The sequence below is a fragment of the Cavia porcellus genome, unplaced genomic scaffold (assembly GCF_034190915.1).
Source record: "Cavia porcellus strain 051 isolate PalLab524CR breed Dunkin Hartley unplaced genomic scaffold, mCavPor4.1 scaffold_3, whole genome shotgun sequence".
Lineage (NCBI taxonomy): Eukaryota > Metazoa > Chordata > Mammalia > Rodentia > Caviidae > Cavia > Cavia porcellus.
Window position 1 is genome coordinate 121,429,558 of NW_026947486.1, and position 26,856 is coordinate 121,456,413.

Below are 26,856 nucleotides of genomic sequence, written 5' to 3' on the forward strand. Positions count from 1 at the left end.
CTTAACTAATTCCTTCTTCGTTGACCACTCAAGAAAGATTTTTTATTGGGCCTAGACCATGATGAGAATGGCCCTGCTTCAGAGCCTTTATTTTGGCTCTTTCTTTTGCTTGAACTGCTAGAATAATATTTCTAAAACATGTCAGCTCATGTTATTCTCTGCCTAGGACACCAGTGGTTTCTCCTGTCATAGTTAACCTCCTTCCTTATTGGTACCACCTGACTTTTCACTTAGAATCACATGTTTTTTCTTGTGAGTAGACATGGAACCAACTTAGTTTTGTTGGCTTCTTAATCTTCTGTGATAGGGCTATGATATAATATTCTGAAGTTGAGTGGTATTGAGATTATTCTCACGTTTCTTACATAGTGAACAGTGCTGTACCAAGTATATTTGCACATATCAATTCATAAAGACATTTTTGTATTCTTTGAGATGAAATTGTTGGGTCTAAGAATGTGTATACCGCATTTAATATTTTAATAGGTATATCAAATTTTTCTACAAAATAAATGTACCAATTTACATTTCTCCAACAGTATATAATAACATTTTTTTGCCAGGGATATGGCTCAGGGGCGCAGTGCCTGCCTGGCAAGCATGAGATTGTGAGTGTGATCCCTGGTACAAAAAAAAAAAAAAACAAAAAACCTTTCTTTCATTAGCTGGATGTGGTGATGCATGCCTGTAATCCTGGCAGGAAGATTAGTGTGTGAGTTCCAGGTCAGCCTAGACTACATAATTCAAGGCCTTCCTGAAGTAAATAACAAGATCCTATCTCAAAAAAAAATGAAAAAAGATAGAAAAGAAGTATTTATCCTTTTAGTGACAACCCCACCCACATGTTATGAGTGTTGCTAGTTTTGTAGATATAAATAGTATTTTACTGTTTTTGTTTGACAGGGTATTCATTTGTATTTTTCTTCTGTTTGTCTGCCTAATGTCCGTGGTTCATTTTTGTGTTGAATTTTTTTTTGTCCTTAATCTTCTTTTATGTATTGCATATTTGGATGCAGTGTCTTGTTACTTGTTGCATATATTTTCCTTTCTGATCTGTCACTTGTCTTTTATGATAATTTTTTTTTTTTTTTGCAACCAAGGGTTGAACTCATGACTTTGCACTTGCCAGGCAAGCACTTGTGCTCCTGAGCTAAATTCCTGGTCTCTGTTTATGGTACTTACAAAAAAGTTTTAAATTTTAATGTGATCAGTTTATTAGGTAGTTATAATTTTATTTTAACAGTGCACTTCTGTCACCAAATTTGTTAGCATTTTCTCATTTCTGATATTTTAAAACTTACTGGTTAAAATTTTAAACTCATTCTTGTAAGAACAAATTATAGAACTTATTAAGGATAACATGAAAAGACAAGCTACTTGATAGAATAATGAGGTGAGTGACTCCTAAAAGAGGAGATGCCCAATAACTGTATGAAAAGTTACTCAGCTTTGTTAGGAGAGTTACAAATTAAAAGCACGGTGCACTTGCACCTTGCATCCATCGGAATAGTGGGGCAATACAGATTGAGCACCCCTGATCCAAAATCCAAAATTCCTGTTCTTTTTTTTCCCCCTGGTACTAGGGATTGAATCCAGGGCATTGTACCTGATAAGCAAGTACTCTACCACTAAACTATATCTTCAGCTGTTTTTGGTTTTTTGATAGCAGGAATCTAACCAGGACCTCACGCTTTGCCAGGTAGGCACTGTGCTGCTAAGCTATAACCCTGACCTAGCTTTTTTTTTTTTTTTTGAGACATGCTCTTGCTGTTTGGTGAAGGCTTGCTTTGAACACAGTGTGTAACTCTGCAGCTGGCCTCAAGTTTGTGGTCTTTCTACCTCAGAATCCCAAGAGTGCTAGGATTATAGGCATGTAATGATGCCTGATTCAGAAATCTGAAATTGTGAATGTCTATAAATCCACAACTCTTTTAGCATCATGTTAGCGCTCAAGATGTTTTAAAGTTTGGGGAACAAAATTGAGGAAGTTAAAATAACACCCTTTTATCATCTCTTTTACCAGATCTTTATGTCAGAAGTCCAAATGGACCTAGTTGGGTCTTCTGTTCAGTTTCACAAGACCAGAATTAAAGTGCCAGCAAAGTGGTGCTTTTTATTATCAGCCTAGAGGAAAACTTAATTCCAGCCTTGTTCATGTCTGCAGATTGCAATTCTGTATGGTGACATGATTGAGGTACTATTTCCTTGCTGGTTTGTAGAGATTTTTTTGTGTCCCTTGGCTTGTGAACCTTTCTGTCTTCAAGGCCAACTGTTGTGTAACTAATTCTTCTTCATATCTTTCCAATTTCTCTTTCTACCAACAACCAAAACAAGTTCTCTACTCTGAAAGTTAGACCTTGCAATTGGATTAGGCCTACCCAGATAATCTCTGTATATTAGGGTCATCTCTGACAAATGTTTTATCTCAGTGGTGGTGACCCTATGGCACGGGTTTTTCTTTTTTAAGACAGAAGATACTAATATATGAGTCATTTTTTCTAAACTAAAACCTCAGTATTCAGGTTTAAATGCAGTGTTGTCACTTTGCAATAAATCAGTAGATTTTAAGTTGCAGTTTGGGCACTCATCTTGAAAGGGTTCACTGTATCTTATCAAATAAAGTCACAGGTTCCGGTGATTAGAGTGAGACAACATGGGCACAGAGTCATAATGCTGCCACTAGAGAAGTCAGTCACAAAAGAACTTGTAGTATGTGATTCCATTTATGTAAAATTCAAATACATGCAAATCTTTACTGTTAGCATTCAAGGTAATGGTTATCTTTGGAGTAAGGATGCTGTGGTAAGGGAAAGGTGCATGAGTTGGCTTCTTTGGTGTTACTGGTGATGTGTTCTTTGATGTCAGTTCTGTGGATGTGTGGTTTGAAAATGCTTTGAGCTGTGTATTTATTATGTGCATACTTTTCTGTGTGTATATATGTTTGAGTATTAACAAGTCAGAACTGTACAAACCAAATTGTAAATTAATGTACTTCTTGTTGCTTAGGGGGTTCAATAAGAGAAACAGAACTAGTAGCATGTAGCCAGCCTAAATATTAATTTGTGTGCTAAGGTGAAAGTTGATGTATGTATTTGTATGTAGTAACTCATGAATTCATGCTGTTGTTTACTATTCAAATTCAGGAAAACAGTTTTATTGAATTTGTTTTTCTTTTTCATACCAGGAATTTTGCTTTTTAAAAATGCCAGGAGTAATAGAATTATATGTTACTCATTTGCTGTATTACCAGACACAAAGCACTCTTATAATACCACCACCCAGTATTGTTACCACTGACTTTTGCATGTGCTCTTCCTTTCTTTTCCCATTATTTACAGAGTTATACTGATTGTTGGAGCACAGAACCATTGTATACTCTGCATGCTGTCACTCTTTGGTGCCTTTCATGTGTCCTTGTTCTCTGTATAAATATGTATTGGATCCACGTCATTCATGTTGGTGTCCGTCTTATTAATTTGATTGTCTGATACTCATTCTTTATTGGATTCCTTTAGGATCTATGAGAACAATATTCCTTAAGTTCTCGGGTGTTACTGACAACTTTTCTATATCCTTTGTACTTGAAAATCAATTTTTTGTATATAGAACCATTAACTCATATGGTTTTTTTGAGTACCTTATATATTTATACATTGCTTCATTTTCTTTTGTCATCAAGTATTATTGTCAAAAAGTCTGATGATAAAACTGATTTTTTTCTCTTTCTAAACGACTTGTTCTTTTGGCCTGGATACTTAAAGAACTTCTCATTTAATTTCCCTAGCATACAATGTGCCCCATTTTGTGTGTGTGTGTGCGTGTGTGGTACACCCATGCATGCATATATGGTTGCAGGCAAATCCCTTCCTGTGTGTGACATTTCAATAACATTTTGTTAAAATGAACTGTTGAGGATATTTTTGTGGCCCCCAGCTTTGGTTTTCTTTGGAGGGTCCTATATATTTATTCAGTCTTTGCCTATGTTCAGCATTTGTTGATATTCATTTCTTTTTAAATTTAAGAAATTTCATCATATTCTTTGTATCTTAAGGTGATGTATGTTGTAATTATTTGCCTCTGTATTTTTTTCCATTTTAGTATTTTCTGAAGTAACATTTTCTTTTATTTCTAATTCTTTCCTGAATTGGTCACTTTATTTGTGGATTTCCTAATTCTGGTTTTGTTTGTTTTTTCATAACTTGTATCATTTTCTTAATGATATTTATTTTTTGGATACATGTTATGTTATTTTCATTTATTTTGAGGGCATCTCCTTTTTGCTAATCTTATCTCTAAAGATGCTATTCAGTTCCTTATTCTCTTTTTATTCTGGTACCTTTCCATTGGATTTTACTTTGCTTCATTTATATGAGCACTTTTATGTAAAATTAATTTTCTTGACTTTTTAGAAGGTACGGATGATACTAGATGTAAGGTAAAGCAATAACAATATGTATTAGTTGGGATACTGAGTCGTCCAACCCCCCCCAACATACTTACTGAGTATTCTGTCTTGTTCTTTTGCCCCTATCTCTGCATTCTATCCCCACAATGAAGATTTCCCTCAGTGTGGGGGCCCTGTGTGTGAGAGAGTTCATAGTATCTAGATTTCTTCAGCCCCTTCAGACTTTGTCATCTACCACCCTGCTGTGGGAGCATGCCAGACCTGTTCAGGCTTCTAAAAAATTATTATTTTAATTGTACTTACTTGGGTACAGTGTGATGTGTATATACAATGCATAATGATCAAATCAGGGCAATTTCCATTGTCCCTGTCAAATTTCCATTTCCTGTTATTACTTTGTGTTTGGATACCTTAAGCTCTTCTACTTTTCATAAAATATATAATAGATTGTTGTGAGCTATAGTCACCCTGCTGTTCTTTAGAACATTAGAACTAACTGTGCTTTGTAACCATTATTCACTCCCTGTCTTCCCACTCCCTGCCCTTCCCAAGCTTCAGTAATTACTAATCTCTATTCACATCGACATTTTAAAGTGTCCATGTTTGATTTGTTTTTCTGTCTGATTTGAAATTACTATGCTCTAGTAAGCTTATTGACCTTTTATATACTTCATTATTTTAGAGTTCCACTGGATGTCTGCTCATTGCTTTTCTCTGCTTACTCCTGTACAAATGTTCCTGTCCTGGTTTTTAATGTTGAAAAAATGACTTAATAAGATTAAAAAACTGCCACTGCTGCCATCATATTCCTACAACTATCTGGTTTGGCTTTATTAGAGTTCTCAATGACCTAGAATTTATTATAATAAATACCATGAAGGAAAAGTGTTAGCTTTGATTTTCTCTCAAATGGATAGCTAATAGTCCCAGCAACGTTTGTTTAATTGTTTTCATTTTTTTACAGTTGAGTTTCCTTTTCTGCCTGGAGGCAGTTTGGGGTTTTCTTCACTCTGTCTGTTCCTTATCACTGTCAAAATGAACAAGGATTTATTTATGTAAAAGGTTAATAGGGTTTTCCAGGCAATGTAACAGCACATGTAGAGGCTTTCAAAGCAGAATCTAGCTTGAAAGGACAGAAAGAAGTCTAGGTCTGTGTAGTTTCAGTACTGTAATAAGAGGGTAAGACTACTAAATGGTAGGACAAAAGGTAGTAGAACTAGTTGTGGTAAGTAGTTGGGTTTCAAGGTAAATGCAATAGGAGGCTGTTGAAGGATTTTTTATAGAAATTGTAGGAATTTATTTCCTTTTGCTAATTGTCCATTCACTTTTTGAATGGTTGTACAGTAGTACATATTTGATTAGATAAACCATTTTCAAATTAGCTTTGTTTCTTTGTGGGAACAGTAGTTTGTCTTTTTTGTTTTTAATACATCTTTTAGACTAGATAATATATTTACATGTAATTAAGGTCCAAAAGGACTGTCTTACTCATTTTTCTGTTGCTCTAACTAAATATCGCAAACTGGGAAATTTAAAAAGAATAGAGTTTTATTTGGCTAATGGATCCGAAGGCCAAGAAGTTAGAAGAACGTGGCTCTGGCATCTGGCAAGGGCCATGTGTTGCATCATAATGTGATGGGGACTCACATGTGACTAGACACAGCAAGCTTGCTGTCTTGACTCTCTCTTTTTACAAAGCCTCCAGTGCCATCCTGGTGGATCCCCATCCCCATGACCTTATCTAATTACCTCTCAAAGGCCCTGCCTCCAAATGCCATTAATATACAAATTTAGTTATTAAATTTATAATACCCAAATTCTGGGAGACAAACATCCCAACCATAGCAAGGATGTACTGTGAAAAAGTCTACTTTTCCTCACAAGTGCAATATATCTCCCTCTTAAGCAACCAGCATTTCATTTCATGGTATTCTTAAAGAAAATTTTTACCATACATAGACAAATGAAGATATATCCTTCCCTCTCATTTACACAAATGGTAACATACTCTGCACAGTGCTCTGCGTTTTACCCTTTTCATTTCATAGTGCAGATCTTCAGGCATCAGTGTGAGTAGCGGATCTCATTTCCATTTTTCATGCCTTTATAACTTACTTGTGTAGCTATGCCATTTGGCTTCCACGTTTTGTTGTACAGGTTAATCTAGTCCATTTGAGTTCTGCATAAGTGTGTAATTCTAGGGTACATGGAATTGCCAGCTCAAAGAGTTGACTTTCATTTGTGCTGCCCAATTGCCAAAAGGGGCTACCAGTTTTTACTACCAATATTTTAATACCTATATTCTCACATTCATAGTACTGTAAAGTATTTTAAGCACTCTGAAGGTAAACAGTATTTTTTCATTTATTAGATTTGCATTTATTTATAGTTCAGGTTGGCCTTGAATTAACTTTGTAGCTAGCCAAGCTGGCTTTGAACTCTCAGCAATCCTCCTGCTTCAACCTCTCTGAGTGCTGAGATTATAGGTGTGTGCCACTGTTCCTGTCTAGCATTGCTTTTGTTATGTGATGGGAGATATATTTAATCTTTTTATAATGATTCTGTATTATTTTTATTTATTGGTTTCTTTTCCCTGTTCCTTTGTCCTCTTTCTCTTCCCTGCTTCCCCTTTGAGCTCTGTCTATATACTTTGCCGTGTTTTTGTGTTGGACTATGACATGCTTGGTCTTTTGTTTAAAGTCTGATTTATGGAGCTCTATATATTAGGGAGAATTAGTTACATTTTTTCCTGTTCATTGTTTTGCTTATGGTTATTACATAGGACCTCCCTCCAGCCCTCACACATGCTTGGTAAGCATTCTACTGCAGAGCTATTTTATTTTTTATTTTGAGACAGGGCCTTACTGAGTTGCCCAGGCTAACTGGGATTACAGGCCTGCCACTATCATACCCAGCAGAAAGATAGGAAAACTATCTTTAGTCCAGTGTTACAAAAAAATTTATCTGTGACTTGACGTAATACTTCGATGGTATCATTATTTCCTTGTAAATATCTGATCCATTCAGAATTTGTCCTCTTGTGGGGTGTAATGTGGGGTTCAACTCTATTTCCTACTAGAGAGCTTACTATTGTCCCATTCTCTTTTTATCAGATCATCATGAGGTCATGTACTTATGGAGTGTGGGCTAAAAAAAAAAAGAGAAACCAAGGAGTATGACCCTCTAGGCTTTGAGTCATTGGGTGGGTAATGATTTTCGAAGAGGGAAGAATGGCCAACAGCCAGGTTTGTGGAGGGTAACTTAGAAATAATGTTTTGGGTGTGTCAGTTTTGACACATCACAAGTGGAGAGGCTGAGAAGGCCATGTTTGAGGAGAGTCACTAAGGACAAATAATTGGCATTGCTGAATGCATGATGAATGTTTTTTGTCATAAGTGACATATCTTTAAATGTAGTCTATAATTGCTTGTAGAAAGTAAATGAACTGTAGAAAAACTGTGGATGATAAATCATAAAAAAACAACAATAATTGACCCTCAAGAAAAAAGATCAGGTATCCACCTACAATTGGAGAGACTTGTTTTGATTGAATATTTTTGTCCTGTTTGAATTTTTATAGTTTTCTAATTGCTCTATATTGTGGTGTTCAATAAATAAGTACTTAATCTGCACTTCTAGATATTTGCAGTAACAACATATTTTCAGAATTCCAGGCCCATCAGTTTGTCTTTACCCCTAGCATCTGTGTTATAGGAAGGGGCCAGTAAAAGTTAGCTTGTTTCTTTATATACCTGATCAAATGTAGGTAGTAAAAAAGTCTTAAAAACTTCTAATTAATACTATATTCAAAGCTCAGAAATAACTGCTTAAATTGAGTCACAATTGCGCTTCCAGTGTCATGGCGTCAATTGTGACTCCTGGGCAAAAAAGGGAGAGCTAGATGTTTGCTAGACTGCGTTTTGTGGCTTCTGTTTGCTGTGGACTGCTTAGAAAGAACCTGGGAGACCTCCAAGCTATGGAGTAGTGAAGGCGGCTGAGTTAGTTAGAAATACAGGCAACTGACTTCCAGGAGAACATGGCGGACAGATAGCAGCAGCTGCCGAGGCTCTCTGAAAGACCCAGCTTAGAATCCAGGAATGGTGTGGAGTGAGGAATCCTAAGCAAGAGGAGATATACCCTGCTGACCCAAGAACCAACTGGGCTGAGAGAAACCAACTGGGAATGCAATCCTGGTGCTATAACAGGAACAGATAAAGCCTCAGCGTGGAAGCTGGAGCCCGTGCCATTGGAAGACACGATTTGGGTTTCCTACTGCCGCTGCTGTGTCTGAATCAGCTTGGCAGGGAGAGAGATGCTCAAAGGCTCTGAGAACGGGAATCGGTGAATGGAGTTGAGAGTGGGACTGGCGAGGAGCTGTGCATTGACCTGCGGTGAGTGAGGGAAACTGGGACTCTTCCAAGGTCTAGGAGGCTCCAACAGAGGACATTCTGGGACCAGGCAGACTTGCCAGAACAGGGCGCTGTAGTGACCTCAGTCACATATCCCCCTCTCAAGCGGGATTGGTGAGCAGTGCCTAGCCTACGTGACGCTGCTGGCTGAGACCCAGTAGGCTAGCACAGCCCAGGTCCCAGTGCCTAGAGGTGCACCCTGCTGGTGAAGCCTTCGGTAGGTTGACCTGGAGGGGCAGGCCCTGCATAGGCTGCATGGTCTGTAACTCCCTGGTGCACTGCGGTGGGCGGGAACACCTAGCCAGCGCAATTCAGACTGTGGCCAACAGGGAAGGAAGCTGGGCCTTCTATATACACTTGTATTTAAGGAACAAAGAATATGGGAAGAGGGAGCAACAAGAAAGGCTCCTCGGCCCCCAATCCTGAGAAAAAGGCAATAGCAGACACAGTACCAATAGACATAAAGCGCTATCTCCAGAGCCTCATAGACGAGTTCAGGAATGAAGTTATTAATGATCTGAAGCAAGACTTAAGCAGAATAGTTAGAGAAATGCTAAGCACTACCCAGGAAAAAACAGATGGTGGAATGGGTGAACAGAAAAATAGGGCAGAATTGTTTGATGGAGAAAATAGAGAAAACATAGAATATGTGAAGCAGGTTCAAAGAGATTACCAGGAAGCTAAAAGCTCTATCGAAAACTGGCTTAACAGCTTGAAAGAAACTAAGGATACATTATCTGAACTGGAGGCCAGATTTGTAATATGGGAGCATGAAATGAAAAACTTCTTAAAAATAACAAAGAAACAGCAATAATACAAAGACTAAAAGATGATAAGAGGATCTATAACTTAAGAATAAAGAACATAAAAGAAGAGGTAGGGACACAAACAAATGAACTACAAAAGCTACTCGCAGAAATAATCCAGGAGAATTTTCCTAATTTAGCAAAAGGTAAAGATACTCAGATGTATGAAGCATACGGGACCCCAGCCACCTACAACCCAAACAGAGCTACACCCAGGCATATAATAATCAAAATACCAGAAATCCAATATAAGAACAGAATATTAAAAGCTATCAGAGACAAGAAACAGATCACTTATAAGGGAACACCCATCAGAATTACAGCAGACTTCTCAGCACAAACCATCAAATCACGAAGAGTGTGGGGGGAAATAATTCAAGCTTTGAAAGATAATAACCTCCAGCCAAGATTGATATATCCTTCACAACTATCCCTGGAAATTGATGGAAAAACAAGGTGCTTCCAGGATAAAGAGGAACTAGGGGAATATGCAACCACCAATTCAACCCTACATAGAATACTGCAGGATATTCTAAAAAAGAAAAATACAAAGAATCCAGAAATAGTGGCAGAGAGTCCACAATGAATGGAGCAGAAAACAAAATGAAGAAGACAAACTGACAACTAATGACAGAAAAAAGAGCTCAACAGAAATGAGGCAGAGAAGATTGGACGATAGGAATAGGTATTTTGGAGAAAATGATGTCATAATAGGTAATGTTGATTTAATATCATCTTGTTTTGAAGTCCCATCAAGCTTTTGTTCTTCTGTCTCCATAGGTCTTAACATGTTGTATCTTACTGGATTTTATTATATGTGATAGTATAAACAAAAACTTTTATAGACAAGGAGATTATACAGAAACCATTGTTCATTTTCTGTTAGTTGATTCTAAATACCCTGTAATACTGTCATTCTCTTGAATGGTTTTACATTGTTTTGATATATTTGATTGTACTATATATGAAGTTATACTCAAAAGATTTCAAGGAAAGAGACAATATGGTAACTACTTGTATATCAGGATTATCTTGTGGTGAAACACTTTTGCTTAAATGGTTATGTTTTGATCTGTGCTGTTTTGTTGTTATGCCCTCTTTTATCTCAATCTCTATTATTTACTTTTTTATTTTTATCCTTTTAATTAAGGGAAAAATAAATTAAAAAATAGCAGGATATATTTTAGTAACCCACTTTGATTTTCTATTAACTTGATTTGAAGCCCTGTATTGCTCTCACCATCTTGTTTTGACTGATGTTTCTCTATTCTGTTTTGCTTGATAGTACCAGGTTTGAAAGTTTAGGCAACAGCTGTGAAGATAGTGGGATTCATTATGATGCCCATTCTGGTTGACTATTACCTACTTTTGAAGACCTGTAATGTCTCCAATGTTTTGGTTTTGTTGGTTTCATTCTTTACTGTTTTTTTCAATTTTATTATAACTGATTATATAGGCAATTCTATTGGAGATAGCGGGAGGCATTATGTTAACCATTGTTGATCACCTTGTATTATGTTTTTACATTATTATGTCCACCCTTTTGATTTGACCAACTCTGTTCTGTTATGTCACATTTGGTTTTACTTTCTTCCAAAAAAGTAATAAGAACTGTGGGAGTAACAAAACCCAAAAAGTGTAATAGTCATTGTACAAAAGAGAGGAAAAGAAAGTGCTCTAAATGATATAACTGCATGTATATTTAAGTGTATACGATAGACAATGATATTACTGAGTTTTGTTGGATCATTGGATAGAACTGTTTGCAGTCTCACTCTTTGAATGTCCACTTTATGTGCTTTAATTTTGTAACTTGAACAAATATTTCTAAGATGATAATATGTAATCTATTAACTAGTGATTTCCTGTTTATTTTTTTTCTGAAATTCTGTATAACTTGTACCCTTTTTCTGCTTTTTTTTTCTTTTTCTCCTTAAATAAAATTAAAAAAAATTGAGTCACATTAATATTTTTTAGTGTCATGAGGGAAGTAGGAAAATGGTATTTCTTTTTGTATATCTGTTTGCAGAATATGATGACTACACACCTTATGGGGACTTGGTACATGTATATAACACATCTTAGTTTTTTTTTTCTTGGCCCCTCCTCCAAATCTTTTGGTTGTCTTCCCTTTTGCAAAAGATCTAATTATTTCCTATTGTCTTTTATTTTGTTCTTTATTTATATTTTGAGTTTCTCATATAAGAGAAACTATGCAGTATTTAAGCTTGTGTCCCCTATTTATTTCACTTAACATTATAGTCTCAAGATACATCCATTTTTCTACAAATGACCCATATTTATCCTTCTTTATGGCATGTGTATACACACACACACACATAATATATATATATATTTTTTTATTCTTTTAGACAGCTGTTTATTATCTGTTCATCTGTTGATGGATGTATAGGTCTCTTCCAAGATTTAGCTGTTATGATTTGTGCTGCTGCAAACGTAAGTATGCATGAATCACTGTAATATAATGTCTTTAACTCTTTTGGAAGGATACCTAGAAAGGGAATAGCTGAGTCAAATGATATTTCTACTTTCTGCTTTTTGAGGAATCTTTATACAGATTTCCATATGGTTGTACTAATTTGCATTCTTAACCAAAAATGTAGTTCTTTTTTTCACAGCCTCACTATTTATTATTTTTTTTGATGATGGCCATTTTTTTCTAGGATAAGATGAAATCTCCAAGCTGTTTTAATTTTCATTTCTCTAATGACCAGAGATGATGAACATTTTTTGTGTATTTAATTGGCCTTTTGTGTATTTAATTGGCCATTTATCCTACTTCTGAGACATGTTTGTTCATTTCATTTGTCTATGTTTTGATTGAGTCTTTTTGTTTTGAATGATCTAATTTTTTGAGTTCTTTATATACTCTAGATATTATTACTCTGAGTTGTAGCTGGCAAATTTTTTTCTGTTGTATAGTTTGTCTTTTTGGTAGTTTCTTTTGATATACAGAAGACACATTTTAATTTAATGTAATTTGGTGATTTTTGTTATTTCTGATGCAGTCAGGGTTAGGTTAAGTCTTCAAGAGTTTTACTTATTTTATCTTCTAGCAGATTGTTTCTGTTTTGATATCCAGGTCTCTGGTCTGTTTTGATTTATGTTGAGAGAGAGAGAGAGAGAGAGAGAGAGGTCTAGATTCTTCTTCTGGGTGTGGATAACCAGTTTTCTCAGGCCTGTTTGACAAAGAGGTGATTTTTCTTCCAGGATAGTGATGGAAGCTTTTAGAGATGAATGCCCAAGTTGCAATCCCAAACCCACTTATTTATCACAAAGTGCTAGCATTGCATTTAAGCCCAAATACTGAGGGTTTGGTTTAGTTTAGTTTAGTAAATTAACATCTTTTGTCTTAAAAGAATGAATAACACAAGTGTCCTTGATTCACCACCACTGAGATAAAGTTTGTTTTTGGCCCCTAGGATAACTGAACATGCCCAGGTCTGTTTCTGCATCTTTTATTTTGTCCCATTCATAATGCATATCTGTTTTTGTGCCAGTACTATGCTCTTTTCATCTTTGTAGTTTTGTAATATAACTTTGAGATCCAGGATTATGATGCCCCCTGCCTTCCTCTAGATGTTCAGGATACTTTTGCTATTCTGGGTTTCTTTTGGTTCGATATAAATTTTAGGATTGTTTATTTTCTAGTTCTGTGAGGAAGGCTCTTGATATTTTGATTGGGATTACATTAACTATATCAGGAAAATAGGATTTTTATATCTAAACATACTGGTTTTAATTCTGAATCTCTCATTCTTTGGTCTGATTCTTTCATTTATTTACAAGCTGTGGGAGTGTAGGCAACCTGATGACTCTAAGCCTCCATTCTCTTAACTGTGAATAAAACTTTTGCCTTACTAGGGTTGTTAATGAGGATTAAATGATGTGTGTGTGTGTGTGTGTGTGTGTGTGTGTGTACATTCTCTAACCTGGAGGTCAGGAGACTTACTCTAATAGGCCAAAGTAGTACATAATTGTGGTTTGGTTTGGTTTATAGATCACATAGTCTTCATTCCCAACTTCTCAGGTCTGCCCCTGTAGCAGGAAGAATAAGGCAGCATATTGGATTTGCCTTGACGGCAGTTAGTTTAAAGGCACCTAACTGTAACCTATAAAGCACTGTGCAAATGTTGAGTAATTGTCATGACTTTCTCTCTTCAGGCTAATGTAATGCTTGAGTATGATATTGATGAAGCTCAGGCTTTGTTGGAAAAGAATTTATCAACTGCCACGAAGAACCTTGATTCTCTTGAGGAAGACCTTGACTTTCTTCGAGATCAATTTACTACAACAGAAGTCAGTATCCTTTAAAAAAAATGAAGGAGAAGAAAGAAGGCAGAAATTTTAAAAATTCTTTTATTGTTGAAATAGAATGTCCTTAGGCTAATGTGAGTCTGCAGATTTAATAACATTTTTGAAACTAATAAGTTTGAAACTAAACATTTATTAAGAATTTCTTTTGCATTTCTGCAACCGTGGTAACCCATTAAGCGTGGAAGTCTGTATATTGAAAATTGAGTTGCAAAGTGTTTCTCTGTTTAGCTGCGCATAGAAAGAGCTAAATGTTAACTGCATAGTGAACTGTTAAGTCAGTGCATATCATGTATAACCCCAAGGCAGTTTAAAGTTTGGAAAGACGAATGTGAGCTGGAGTTAGGTCAGGGAAGCCTTTGTTGAGAAGATGAAACTTAGCCCGTTTTCAGAGGCCATATAGAATTTGAATCACCAGAGAGAAAAAATGAGTGAAGTATTCTGATTAAGAAGGTGGGCAGGCATGTTGAAACAAGGCTCTTTAACATTTCTTCGTTGACTCTTTCTTTGGTTGCCTTAGTCACTCAGTGTAAAACTCTGGGGGTCATCCTTCACACTTCACTTTCCTCACTACTCAGAGTAAACCTATCACCAAGTTCTTGTCAAATTTTCCTCATAAATTTCTGTGTATTGCTCTTACTTTAGTTTTAGCCCTCCAGGACATGCACAGTCATTTTCAGTATGTCTTTCATACTACCTATAGCATGAGGTTACTAAATCATGTATCTTATGTTTAGTCTTCTGATTTTGATATTTCAACAGTTACTTATTGCATGTAAGTTATGCATATAGCCACTCAAGTACCTCTGACCAGTCTTACCTCATGCCATGACCTTTTCCTGCCCTGGCTTTTCCCCATTGCACTGTAGGTTCCGGATAATTGTAGTCAGTGTTTCTCCTCACCCCTAAAGTATACCATACCTTTTGCATTTCTGCACTGTGTTCTTCCTACCTGAAATGATTTACTCTCCTTCACCTGGGGGTATTCCTTTATTTTTCATACCTCAGTTCAAGCATCTGAATATTCCTTACATTTTCTAACCTCTTCAGGATGTTTGTTATTTTTCTCTGCTTACTTAGCACTTTGCACAGTTTTTTTTTGTTTTGTTTTTTGTTTTTTGTTTTCCTTGCCCAGTTGTGAGGTCTTTAAGTATAGGAACACTTTCGTTTTTTTCTCCAGCATGTGTACTGTAGTAGGTGCTTAGTACCTGAGAGAGAAGACAGGCATGTTTGAGGCCAAGTACAAGTATTATCTAACAGGTAATGAAGAGATTATTCGTCTATGAGGTGACAAGGACTTGGGAGAGCTGGTGTTTGTGGAAGGATATGAGAGAAAAATAGTGACTTAGTTCTAGAAACCAAAAGAGAGGACATCATCTAAAGTGAGTCCTACAAGCTTAGAGGAAATACAGTATGATATTGCTAGTACTGGAGGTAGAGTGATGTACAGACATCAGAGAAAGCTAGGGCACCCAGTATCTGATATATATACCAATCTATTGGAGTCTGAGCTCCGTGGAAGACTTCACCTGTCTTACTCAAGGCTTTGTAGTATACCTAGTCTAAAACACAGTAGATGCTTAACAAACTGAATGATTTTCCTCTTAAACCAAAGGGAGAGTAAGCATAGTCATTGATAATTGTACTAATTATTAAATATTGCATGGCAGGATACAAGTTGAGTGATCTTTGAAATTTTATGGATTAAGGACTATCTTTAAAACTGTTGAGCCAGGCATGGTGACACACACGTGTAGTCCCAGCTACTTGGGAAGCTGAGGCAGGAGGAACAGTGAAGCCTGTAAGTTCCAGGGCTGCCTGGATAACGTAACAAGAACTATCTCAAAAATAATGTTGAGTTGGACTTGCATATAGCCCAGAAGTACAGCCCCTGAAAGGCAAGTGTGAGGTTGTGAATTTGATCCTCAGTACCAACAAAAGAAAAAGAAAAAATGATGTTGAGAGTATATAGTACATATTTATTAAATATAATACATATTTAATAACTAGATATTCTAAACAATTATTGATTGGAGGTTTTGACTTAGTTTTGGTAGAATTTAATTCTGACTTTTTCTTAGCAGTGAATATAGCAAGGTAGCTGGCAGTAGTAGTTGTTACTAGTATTTGTATGTGATTTCTGTATTTTTTTGTTCATGACATTTTGTCATTGCACGTTATCTTTAGAAATGTATTTACATTTTCTTTGACAGTTCTTACAGATATGGCCAGAGTTTATAATTGGGATGTCAAAAGAAGAAATAAAGATGATTCTACCAAGAACAAAGCATAATATTATTTGGCAATTAAAAATGTGATTCAGTTTTCCAAAAATGTAACTTTAAATTCCCCAGCATTTTTTCTTCAAGATTGATATAATTTTGAGTGTTTTTTTTAAGATCAAGAATGATTAAAACTTTAAAAAAAGATGAATACCATTTTATTTATTTATAAAAACAAAATTAGTTTCAAATACTTTATGAGATTAACAGTATTTTTTCACATTTCCAAACAAAATTAATCGTACATTCCTCTTTTGTTTTCCGTCTGTTATAAAGGCAACTCTTAACTAAAATCAGTGGAAAACTGAGATATACTATGGAAGCTGAATGCTGGGCATTAGCACACTTTCTTACTGACTTACGTGGTTAAACCATTTTCAAAGTAGAAAAGACAGGCAGTTTCAGTATTTGTAAACTTAAATTTTTTAGGCCTTGTAGGACTTTATAGTCCACTGTTGTTGTCTTATATCATTGGAGTTTTGTGAGTTACTGCTTGACAATAATTATTACAATATTCTGAACTTTTCAGAAAATGCTAATTTGCCTTCCTACATAGTAAGAGGGCTACTGCTACAACACTTCTAACACCAAATAAGTGCACAGTGTCTTTCCAGTGCCACCATAAGGGAGATCTTTGCCAATGTAAAATAGTACTACACATTCAAAACCCTTAGCTAAGGTAACTTTATATTTCTTAACAGTTCTCTAACAGTAATATTAAGATAAATATAAATCTGCCATGTTTGAAAAGAATTGTGAGCCTTTTTATTCATGATAAACCTGCATAGGAATAGTAAAAAGAAAAAAATCCCCATGGAAAGCCATTGGTACAGTGGCAAGTACTGGGTAATACAGATTTGAGTAAAAACACAAATGTATTATTTCATCTCTGTGTAATAAAAATTATACTTGTACAATGTTTTGTACTTGTATTTCATGTTATTAAAATAGTGATGTTGAAACTGTGGCATTTGACACTTTTTCATAGCTATTCTTTTAATTTGTTTGGAATGCTATAATAGGATACATAGACTGGGTAGCTTATAAACAAAAGGCATTTGTTTCTCATAGTTCTGGAAGCTGGGAAGCCCAGGATCAAGGTGCTGATAGATTCAGTGTGTAGTGAGGGTTTCTTTGTGGTTCATAGTACCTTCTTGCCATGTCCTCACATGGTAGAAGGGACTAAGGGCCTCTTCCCTACAGGTGCTAATGCCATTCATTAAGGCTCTGCTCATTTCCCAACGGTCCTATGTCCTACTACCATCACCCCGGAACTTAGGATTTCAACATCTAAATTTGGGAATGACATAAACATTCAGACCATAGCCATTTTTATAAAGTTAACAAGGGTCTTTTCACATATGTGTAAAATTTATTTATCTGTGCATAACTAGCATATTCTAAGAACTTCTTATATACATAGAAACAACATAAAATCACTTTGGAAGAAATACAGGTAAGCAAGCAATTAACAGGTTAACCTGAAAGATACTAAAGTTCTTTGATTCAATTTTTCTTTCATAATTTTAAGCTCTCATATTTTAGAATTTGAGATTTATAAATGTATTGAGTTGTTATAAGAGCCATTTCTCCCCCAAACTTTATTATGGTAAGTATGTTGGTACAAAATGTCCCTGTTAGATCAGGAATGATTTTCTCTGAACAGATTTATTTTATCTTAAAAGTTCATGAAGATCTAGGATCTAGATTTAGGGAACATGAGGAATATGAAAAAATAAAACTCTTTAGATAAAAGAGTTACAGGATGAAAATTAGGTTTATTCAACAAATTTATAAGCTCAGTGTGTGTGAAGAATGGTTAATTAGATGAAAGAAAGAAACTTTAATCTTGTTTCTGCCACATTGATTCTATGTGTAGTGGCTTATTTTCCATTGTAAAAATACCATTTGAGAAAATTTAGAAAATAGGTAGAAAAGCTGTTTATGTTCCACTTGCAGTCCTCCTCAGTACGTCTTCCATTTCTTTTTCTATGTATAGTTTTTTGGCTTATTTTGTAATGTTGTTAACATCATTTTATTAGTTTCATAGTACTGTCTTCATGAATGAGCCATAATACACTCACTCTCATATAAGACATTTGAGTTGTACCTAAAGTTTTAATCTATTATAAGTAAATAATTTAGCAATTTATGTTTTTACAGAAGGCTTTTTTCTTGTATTTAGGATTTTTCCTGAAATTGGATTACCAAAAAAATTGAAATTATGGAGTCAAAGATTTTAGCATTTTATTATCTGTAATTAATAGTTTTGTCAAATAGAGCTTGTTTGTTTGACACAGAGGCTGGTGAGTATTCAGGTATGTTGAGAAATGAGTGAAGCTCTTTTAACTAAGATCAACAGGGAAAAGCTTACAAAATTACATTTGTTGTCATTCTTAATGTTCAGGATCATCTTTTGCAGATATGACAGTTTAAAGCAGATACAAGGAAAAATAATGTTTTCTTTCCTCTAGCTATTGTTTATTATGTAACATTTTTCTAAATTCATATTTTTTCTCTTACTTGAATATTGTTTCTCATCTTTCCCTGCTGCCCATATCTCTCTTCAATATAGAGATACAGATGTCTGTAAGGGAAAGCCCCTTGTCCAAGGCCACAAACTGGCTACATGTTTAACCGGAACAGAACCCAATTCTAGATTCTGAGTGAATTTTTTCTCTCTACCATGATGACTTGCTGTGTTATTTAGGGATTGCTAATAGCTAAGTGATGAAAATGTTCAAGGTCAGTTCCTAATCCCTTTCTTTGTACATTTGCTATTCTCAGCTGTAAACCTCCACGATACCTTTAAAGATCTTAACCCAATTTTCAAAGATGCGTCTTCTTCAGTTCTAATCTCATACCCATTTGATAACTCTGTTGATGCCTGTTTGGTGTTGTCTTAGTCACTTCTCTAGTCTCTGGGACACAATATCCCGACATCTACAACCTAAAAGAGGAGAGGTTTATTTTGGCTTATGGTTGTGGCTCCAAGGCAGAACCAATGTGGTGGAAAATCCTACTGTAGACAAAACCCATACATGTCATGGAGGCCAGGAAGCAGAAAAGGAGGAGCCAGGGAAGGAGATACATCCTTTCAGGTCGTGTCCCCAGTGACCTACCTTGAACTGGGCCCTGCATTTTAACAGCACATTTAGTACATTCACTGTAGTGCCCCATGATCCAGTCACCTTCCAGACACATGAGGCTTTTGGGGGAGACCCCAGACCTAAGCCATAGCATGTAAATGTAGGATGAGGTTATCTCTGAAGACACAACTGAGTGCAGGTGCAATACCCGTCATGGCTGGTGCTGGTTTCTGTTATACAGTTAAGCTCCAAAAACCTAGAATGGCCATGTTTGACACTAGTTAACTGTAAAGGTTAGGAGGCAGGCTAGATAGCATGCCAGGGAGTGACATAAAGACATTAAGTTTATCCCTGAGGATTATCACACAAGCCCACACAGATTGCACAGGGTGCAGGAGTCATTGCTTTAGAGCCCAGAAAGGACCAGCCTCTGTGCATATAGCATCCCTAGGTCTTAACCAGGGACAGAGCCTAGGAAGAAGTGGTGTACTGTAGTTAGGAAGCCATGTGGCTCCTATTGTGTATTTATGGTAACTCACAGCCCTTTCAGCTTGAACACAGAGTGCCACCCAGAGGATTTTACCAGAAGCATCCTTGCCTAGTCACATAGGTGAATTGTCTACCTTCAGATTTCCAGGGAAGCATTTCAAAAGCCAAGAAGTCAGTTCCATACCTCAAGGAGAAAGGGGGATTGGAACATCCCTCTGAACCTTTTGGATCTTGCATAATTACAGCCTATTTTTTTGTCTTTTGACATAGTCTTGCTATGCAGTTCAGGGGGGCCCTGATCTCACCTGTAGCCCAGGCTAGTCTTGAACTTTTAGCGGTTTTTCCACCTCAGCCTCCTGAGTGCCAAGATTACAAACATGTGCCACTATTCCCGGGTTGTGTCCCAGTTTTTAACACTGGCCTGCTTGCTTTTTCAGTTCCTTTTCAAAGGCGTCTTAGCCAGTAACTGCTTCTACAGAAAAAGATATTGTTAGGTGTTTTACCTTAAAATATGAACACATTTCTGCCATTGGTAGGTGAAAGTAAGGCATCAGCTAGTAGATTGAAATAGTTTCCATAGTTTCTTAATATGTATTTGAAGACTTCTCCTTAACCCAAAACTAAGTGGTGCTATAAATTTAGTAAAACTGCAAAATGATTAGAGAGTATAAGCTTTTTAGGCTTGTGGCCTAAACTACTCAATAAATAACATTTCATTTTTACATTTTTTATTTTGAAAATTTACAATTATAATTAGTGTCATAGATAAGCCAACTAATTAACCATAATTTTTGTACATTAACACTTTTTCTCTACTCAGACCTGAGTTTTGAGAAGGTTCCAGTTTAAGATTGAAAATGTCCAAAGCTGGAATAATTGGTTCCTATATTATGTACACAGAAGTCCTTTTATTGCTTGGAATGTTAGGTTGTCCAGGGTTTCATTACACATAAAAATATGTGGATTGTGATGTGAAATTCAGTTAAAGCACATGGTTTTGCATAAATTTGTTTGTAGATCTCTGATTTTTCTGCCAGGTTTGGTTGTAGTTATGGCCACAGAAAATAAAAGGATGGACCTGGTGTGTATGGTATTTTTGAGCAGTTTTTACAGACGATAGTAAGTGTCTCTTCTTTTTTTGGTGTACTAGGGGTAGAACACAGGGCCTTGTGTATGCCAAGTAAGTGATCTGACCTTGAATATATCCTCACCCTCCTAAGATCATACTTCTCAACTGTAGTTTTTGAATAATTTTATGTTTTAGTTGGTTATCTGAAAATCTTTTTCCTTTTGGAAGTACTATGGTTGGAGTATGGCTTCCAGTGGTTCATGTGTTGGAAACTTGCTTCTTAGTGTGGCATTGTTGAAAGGAGATGGATCCTTTTAAGAGCTTGAGCCTAGTGCAAGGAAATTAGGTCGTTAAGGGCATGGCCCACAGGCTGGATTAATGTGCTTTCTGTGGCACCATGGTCCATTTTTGTGAGAGGTGTAATCCTGACCCTTGACTCTATGGCTTTTTGTTTTACCATATGATCTCTTCTTGCACACATTCTTGCTGTGATGCCATATATCATGTGATACAGCTAAGGGTAAGCTCATCAAATCTGAGTAGATGATGGCACCATGCTCTTAAGCCTCCAGAACTATGAGCTAAGTAAACCTTTTTATAAACACTCAGCCTCAAATATTTTGTAACAGAAAATGGACTGAGACATGGAGACACTTTATATGGAGATAGACAAAGACCATATAGGAAACTTTAGATTTTTTTAGTTCCCCGAATAAATCCATCATATACTAAATACATTTATTTCCTCTAAATAAAAGATGTGGATTAAGAATTATGGGGTTGAGGTCAATGGATAACAATCCCTTGTCTTTACTTTGATTCTCATGTCCTCAGCTACTTAAGTCTCATGTGTTAGATTAGGCTAGGCAATAATTTGTTAGTAAAGTGGCCCAGATCCAGCTGATGAGTTATGAAAATGAGTGTGCCTGGCCCTACCCCACTGTCTGTTTCTGATCTGAGAGGTGATTGATTGCTTTCTGTAGCCATGGCTCCCTGCTCCAGGAGGTGATGCAGGTAAGGGGTGGCCTTTGCCAAGCTTGTGTGTTACATCATTTGAACTTTAAGCACCCAAAATTGTGAGCTAAAGAAACCTTTTCTCAGTTTTTCCTCTAACTTCAAAAAAAGTCAGTGATGCCCAAATCTTGATGCTTCCATCCAACATAGTGAATATAACAATTAGTAAAGTAAAAAGCATCCCAATTAGAAAAGAACAAAATTATCTAATTTTCCAGATGACAGGACCTTATGTATAACAATTTTAAAAATTACACTAAAACTTAGAGCTGATGATTTTTTAAAAAAATTTCAGTTTACAAAATCAGTATACAGGGGCTGGGGATTTAGCTCAGTGGCATAAGTGCCTGCCTTGCAAGCAGGCAGTCGTGAGTTCGATCCCTGGTACCGATAAAAATGAAAAAGACCAAAAATAAAAACAAAAACAAAAACAAAAACAAAACCAGTATACAAATATCAGTACCTTTTCTGTATGCTAACAATGAGTTAGCTGGAAAGAAATCATGAAAACAATCCCATTTACAATAGCTACAAAGAATAACTAGAAGTGAAAGATCTATATACTTAAAACTATGAAAGAAATTGGAGAAAATGGGTAAAAAGAAACTAGTAATGAACTGGAAAAATCACTATTAAAATATACTACCCCAAGTCATCTATAGATTCAATATGGTATTTATTAAAATTCCAACATTCACAAAAATAACATTACACTATCTGACTTCAAAACACTATAAAATTGTACTAATCAAAATAGCATGGTACTAACAAAAACAGACATAGACTAGTGGAAGAATAGACAGCAAAGAAATCCATATGTTTATAGCAATTTAGTTTTGGCAAAGATACCAAGAATACAAAGTGGAGACTGCAAACTCTTCCATAAATGGTGCTGGGAAAACGGTATAACACAAATACAAAAATCAAATCAGACCCTCATCTCACCATATACAAAAAACAACACAATGGGTTATAACCTGAAAGTGTAAGAAATACTAAGAGAAAATGGAGAAAGCTTGGTGGCATTTGGGTAGTAATATTTTGTTCATGATTCCAAGGACAAACAGCAAAAGCAAAAAAAAAAAAAGGATCGCATCAAACTAAAAAGCTACATAGGAAGGAAATCAACAAAGCAGAGACAACGTATAGAATGACAATATATTTGCAAATTCTACCTGATAATGCGTTAGTAACCAAATATGTAAGGAGTGTTGAATAACATCCCTTCTTCATTTATTGAGAATTTTTATTATGAGAGGATGTTAACTTTTGTCATACTCCTTTTCTGCATCTGTTGTGATGCACCTCATCATTTATCTTTTATCCTTTTAGTGTACTGTTGAATCTGGTCCACTAACATTTCATTGATTATATTTAGATGTATGTTCACTGGGGATATTTACCTGTAATTCTCTTTTTTAGTATCCTTATCTGGCTTTATTACCAAGGTTATTCTGGCCTAGTAAAAAGAGTTTGTAGCTATTTCCTTGTCTTCAGTTTTTTGAATAATTTGGGAAGAATTGATATTTCTTTAAATGTTTGGTAGAAGTCAGCAATAAAACCACCAGGACCTGGGCTTTCTGTTCTTTCTTTTTTTATTTTCATAGAGGATCTCAGGAAATTGCCCAGGCTGGGCTCAACCTCGCATTCTCCTACCTTAGCCTTCTGGAGTGCTGGTATTACAGGCATGCACTTTTCTTTCTAAATAGCGTCATAATATACATGGGTATGCAGATGTCTGTATATTGTAGTGTATACTATGTAGTGTATACTATGTATACTATGTAGTGTATACTATTCCTTTGGGTATACAACAGTAGTATAGCTGGATTATATGGTAGTTTTAGTTTTTGTGAAGAACCTTTATACTGATTTCCATAGTGACTGTACTACTTTACATTCCCATGAATGGTATATAAAGGTTTTTTTTCTCCCACATCCTCATCAACATGCATGCATGCATTCACTCACTGCATTCATTCATTCAGGTAGCCATTTTGACTGGAATGAGTCAAATCTTAATGTAGTTTCAATCTGCATTTCCCTGATAACTGAAGATACTGAATATTTTTTCTTATTGACCATTGTACTTTTGAGAAATATCTCCAGTTTATTATCCATTTATTGATTGGATTAATATTGATAGCTTTTTGAGTTTCTTATATATTTAAGGTATTATCCTCTGTTGGATAAATAGTGGTCAAAGATTTTTTTTCCATTTGGTGGGCCCTCTGTTCACTTTTTTTTTTCCTTTTTGATACATTCTCATTTGGCAGTTCTTGCTGTTTCTTGAGGTATTGCAGACCTGTATTCAGGAAGTCTTTTTCCTGGACCTATGAATTCAAGTGTTTTCCCTATGTTTTCTTCTATCGGTTTCAAAGTTTTAAGTCTTATAAATCTTATACTTTTAAATTGATTTTCACACAGAGCAAGGGATAGGTATCTAGTTTCAGTTTTCTACAAGTGGATATCCAGTTTTCTTAGTACTGTTTATTAAAGATGGGGGTATTTTTTGTTTCAGAATCAGATGACTATAGTTGTATATGTTTGTTTCTGTGTCCTGTATTCTATTTCTTTGGTGTATGTGTCCAGGTTTATGCCGGTACCATTCTATTTTTGTTACTACAGCTTTGTAGTAAAATTTGAAATTGGGTATTGTGATGCCTCTAGCTTTGCTCTTTTTGCTGAGGATTGCTTTGACTATCCTAGGTCTTCTGTGTTCCCATATGAATTTTAGGATTGTTTTTTGTAGGTCTGTGAAGAACATCATTGGAATTTTTATGGGAATTGCATTCAATCTGTATGTTTTTTAATAATATGCTTATTTTGACTATTAATTCTGATCCATGAACAGGGAGGTCTTTCCATCTTCCTGTGTCTTCTTTAGTTTCTTTCTTCAGAGTGCTAAAATTTTCATTGTAGAAGTCTTTCACCTCCATAGTTAGGTTGAGTTTCCCACATTTGTTTTCTGGCTATATAATTATAAAGCTCCAAATTGTGAAACAGAATTACACTTTTAGGGAATAACAAGCTTTCCAATTAATACATATCACATGAAGTGATTAGGCTATCTACATATTATTGACTTTTGAGAATTGATTTTGGAAAGATTTTAAATTTTCGGTGAAGTTATATTTATCAGTTTTAAAAACTGTCTTGTGTTTTTGTCCTATCAAAATTTCTTTTTGTTTTCTTCTAGAAGTTTAGTTTTAGCTCTCACATTTAAGTCTTTGTTTTATTTTTACTATAATTTTATGTATAGTGTGAGGTTAAAGTTGAGGACAGGGAAGGGGAGTAAAAAGATCAAGATTCCACATGCATTTGTGCCAATACCTCATTATGAATATATTTTTTATAAATCACAAACATATAATAATGAGTATTTTTTGAAAGTTGAGGTTCACCGTATGTGGTAGTACATGCCTATAATCCCAGCACTCGGGGAGGCTGAGGCAGGAGGATTGTTGCAAGTTCAAAACCAGCCTGGGCTGTAAAGTGAACTCAAGGCTAGCCTGAACTGCAGTGACACCCTGTCTCAAAAAGACAAAAAAAAAAGTTGAGGTTCATTTATTTGCATATGCATACCCAATCCTTTCAGCACCATTTGTTAAAAATATCCTCCTTTGCTCATTAAAATATGTTGATACCTTTGTCAAAAATAAATTGATGAAAATTTGACCTATACTCCTCCACTGAATACAGCTATAAAACCTGGCAGAATATGAACAATAGCTATTTGAGGATAGCTTTTTGAGGGATGTTGAAAACAAAGTACTAGTAAGAGAACAGAATTTGAGGTACTACTGAGTATGCTTTGAGTTTGCCAGTTTTTTCCTTCAATTCTTCCAACCACATGACCCTGATGTTGTCCAGCACAGCAGGGTAAAGTCCCAGATTTTTTCCTGTGGTACCCAAAAGAGAAACCTTAGGGAAATGGAAAGTACATGGAGCAGGAGGAACTATGGAAAGCCACCCTATAGCATTGATTATGAACTCCCATGTTTCATTCACTTTTGGCTCCACATGCTTGGATATGTTCCTAGACTCAACTGAACAAAAGACTAGAACACTACCCAGTTCCAAAACCGGTCACTGGGTGGTGCATGAACACAGAAAAGCTTTCAAACATGAACTAGCACTGGAGTCACAGCTCACAGAAGACAGGCTCCAATTCAAGACCTGAATTTGCCAGGCTGATTGCCTACTATCAAGATTCTCCAGTGTATTTTAAACAAGTCCCATAATTTCACAATGTCACTATATTATACATAAATGTTTAACGAATAAAAATTTACTTGGCATATGAGGAACCTGGGAAGTATTCACACAAAAAGGACAAAATATATACTTAATGTAGCTAGCATAATAAATTAGAACGCAGAAAATTGATAAAACTAAGCTTGTGCAAGGTAGGTAAAAGTCTTGAAGACAGGGCTAGGCAGAAAATTCATGAACAAAACCTAAACTGCACAGGAAGTACTTCAAAGAATCAATAACTAGGATGCCATTAAAATGTTTTTGCACCTCAAAAGAAATCACCAACAGAGTGAAAAGAAAACCTATGAATTGGGAAAAAAATTTACCCGACTCTACCTCAGATAAAAGACTTCTATCTAGAACATATAATTGAAGAAAATCAGGCCCCAAAATTCAAAGACCCAGTCCAAAAATGGGAATCTGAGAAGAATACACACTTCTCAGATGAAAAATACAAATGGCAAATAGTTGTATGAAAAAAGTGTTCAACATCACTGGTCATTTGAGAAATGCAAGTTAAAACAAGACTCAGACTCCATCTCACCCCAGAAAGAATGGCTACCATCAAGAAATCAATGGCAAATTCTAGCTGGGCGGTGGGGGAAAAAAGAAAAGTGTTGGTGGGAGTGTAGACTGGTGCAACCACTGTGGGAATCAACGTGGAGATTCCACTAGGTTTGGAGGTCCCATTCTATCCAGCT

At 35.8% G+C, this 26,856-nt stretch overlaps 1 protein-coding gene across 2 annotated transcripts in view; it reads left to right on the forward strand.

Annotated features, from left to right (window-relative positions):
* Positions 1–17,199, forward strand: part of Vbp1 (VHL binding protein 1) — a 30,096-nt gene extending 12,897 nt beyond the window's left edge. The window contains exons 5-6 of one of the 2 annotated variants that reach the window (XM_013141207.3): positions 13,806–13,944; positions 16,169–17,199. In XM_013141207.3, coding sequence (XP_012996661.1) covers positions 13,806–13,944; positions 16,169–16,248 — 219 coding nt within the window. In that variant the 3' untranslated portion in view covers positions 16,249–17,199. The remainder of the gene's footprint in view (positions 1–13,805; positions 13,945–16,168) is intronic. The other variant, XM_003462121.5, reaches the window with a different exon arrangement.
* The last annotated feature ends 9,657 nt before the right edge of the window (positions 17,200–26,856 follow it).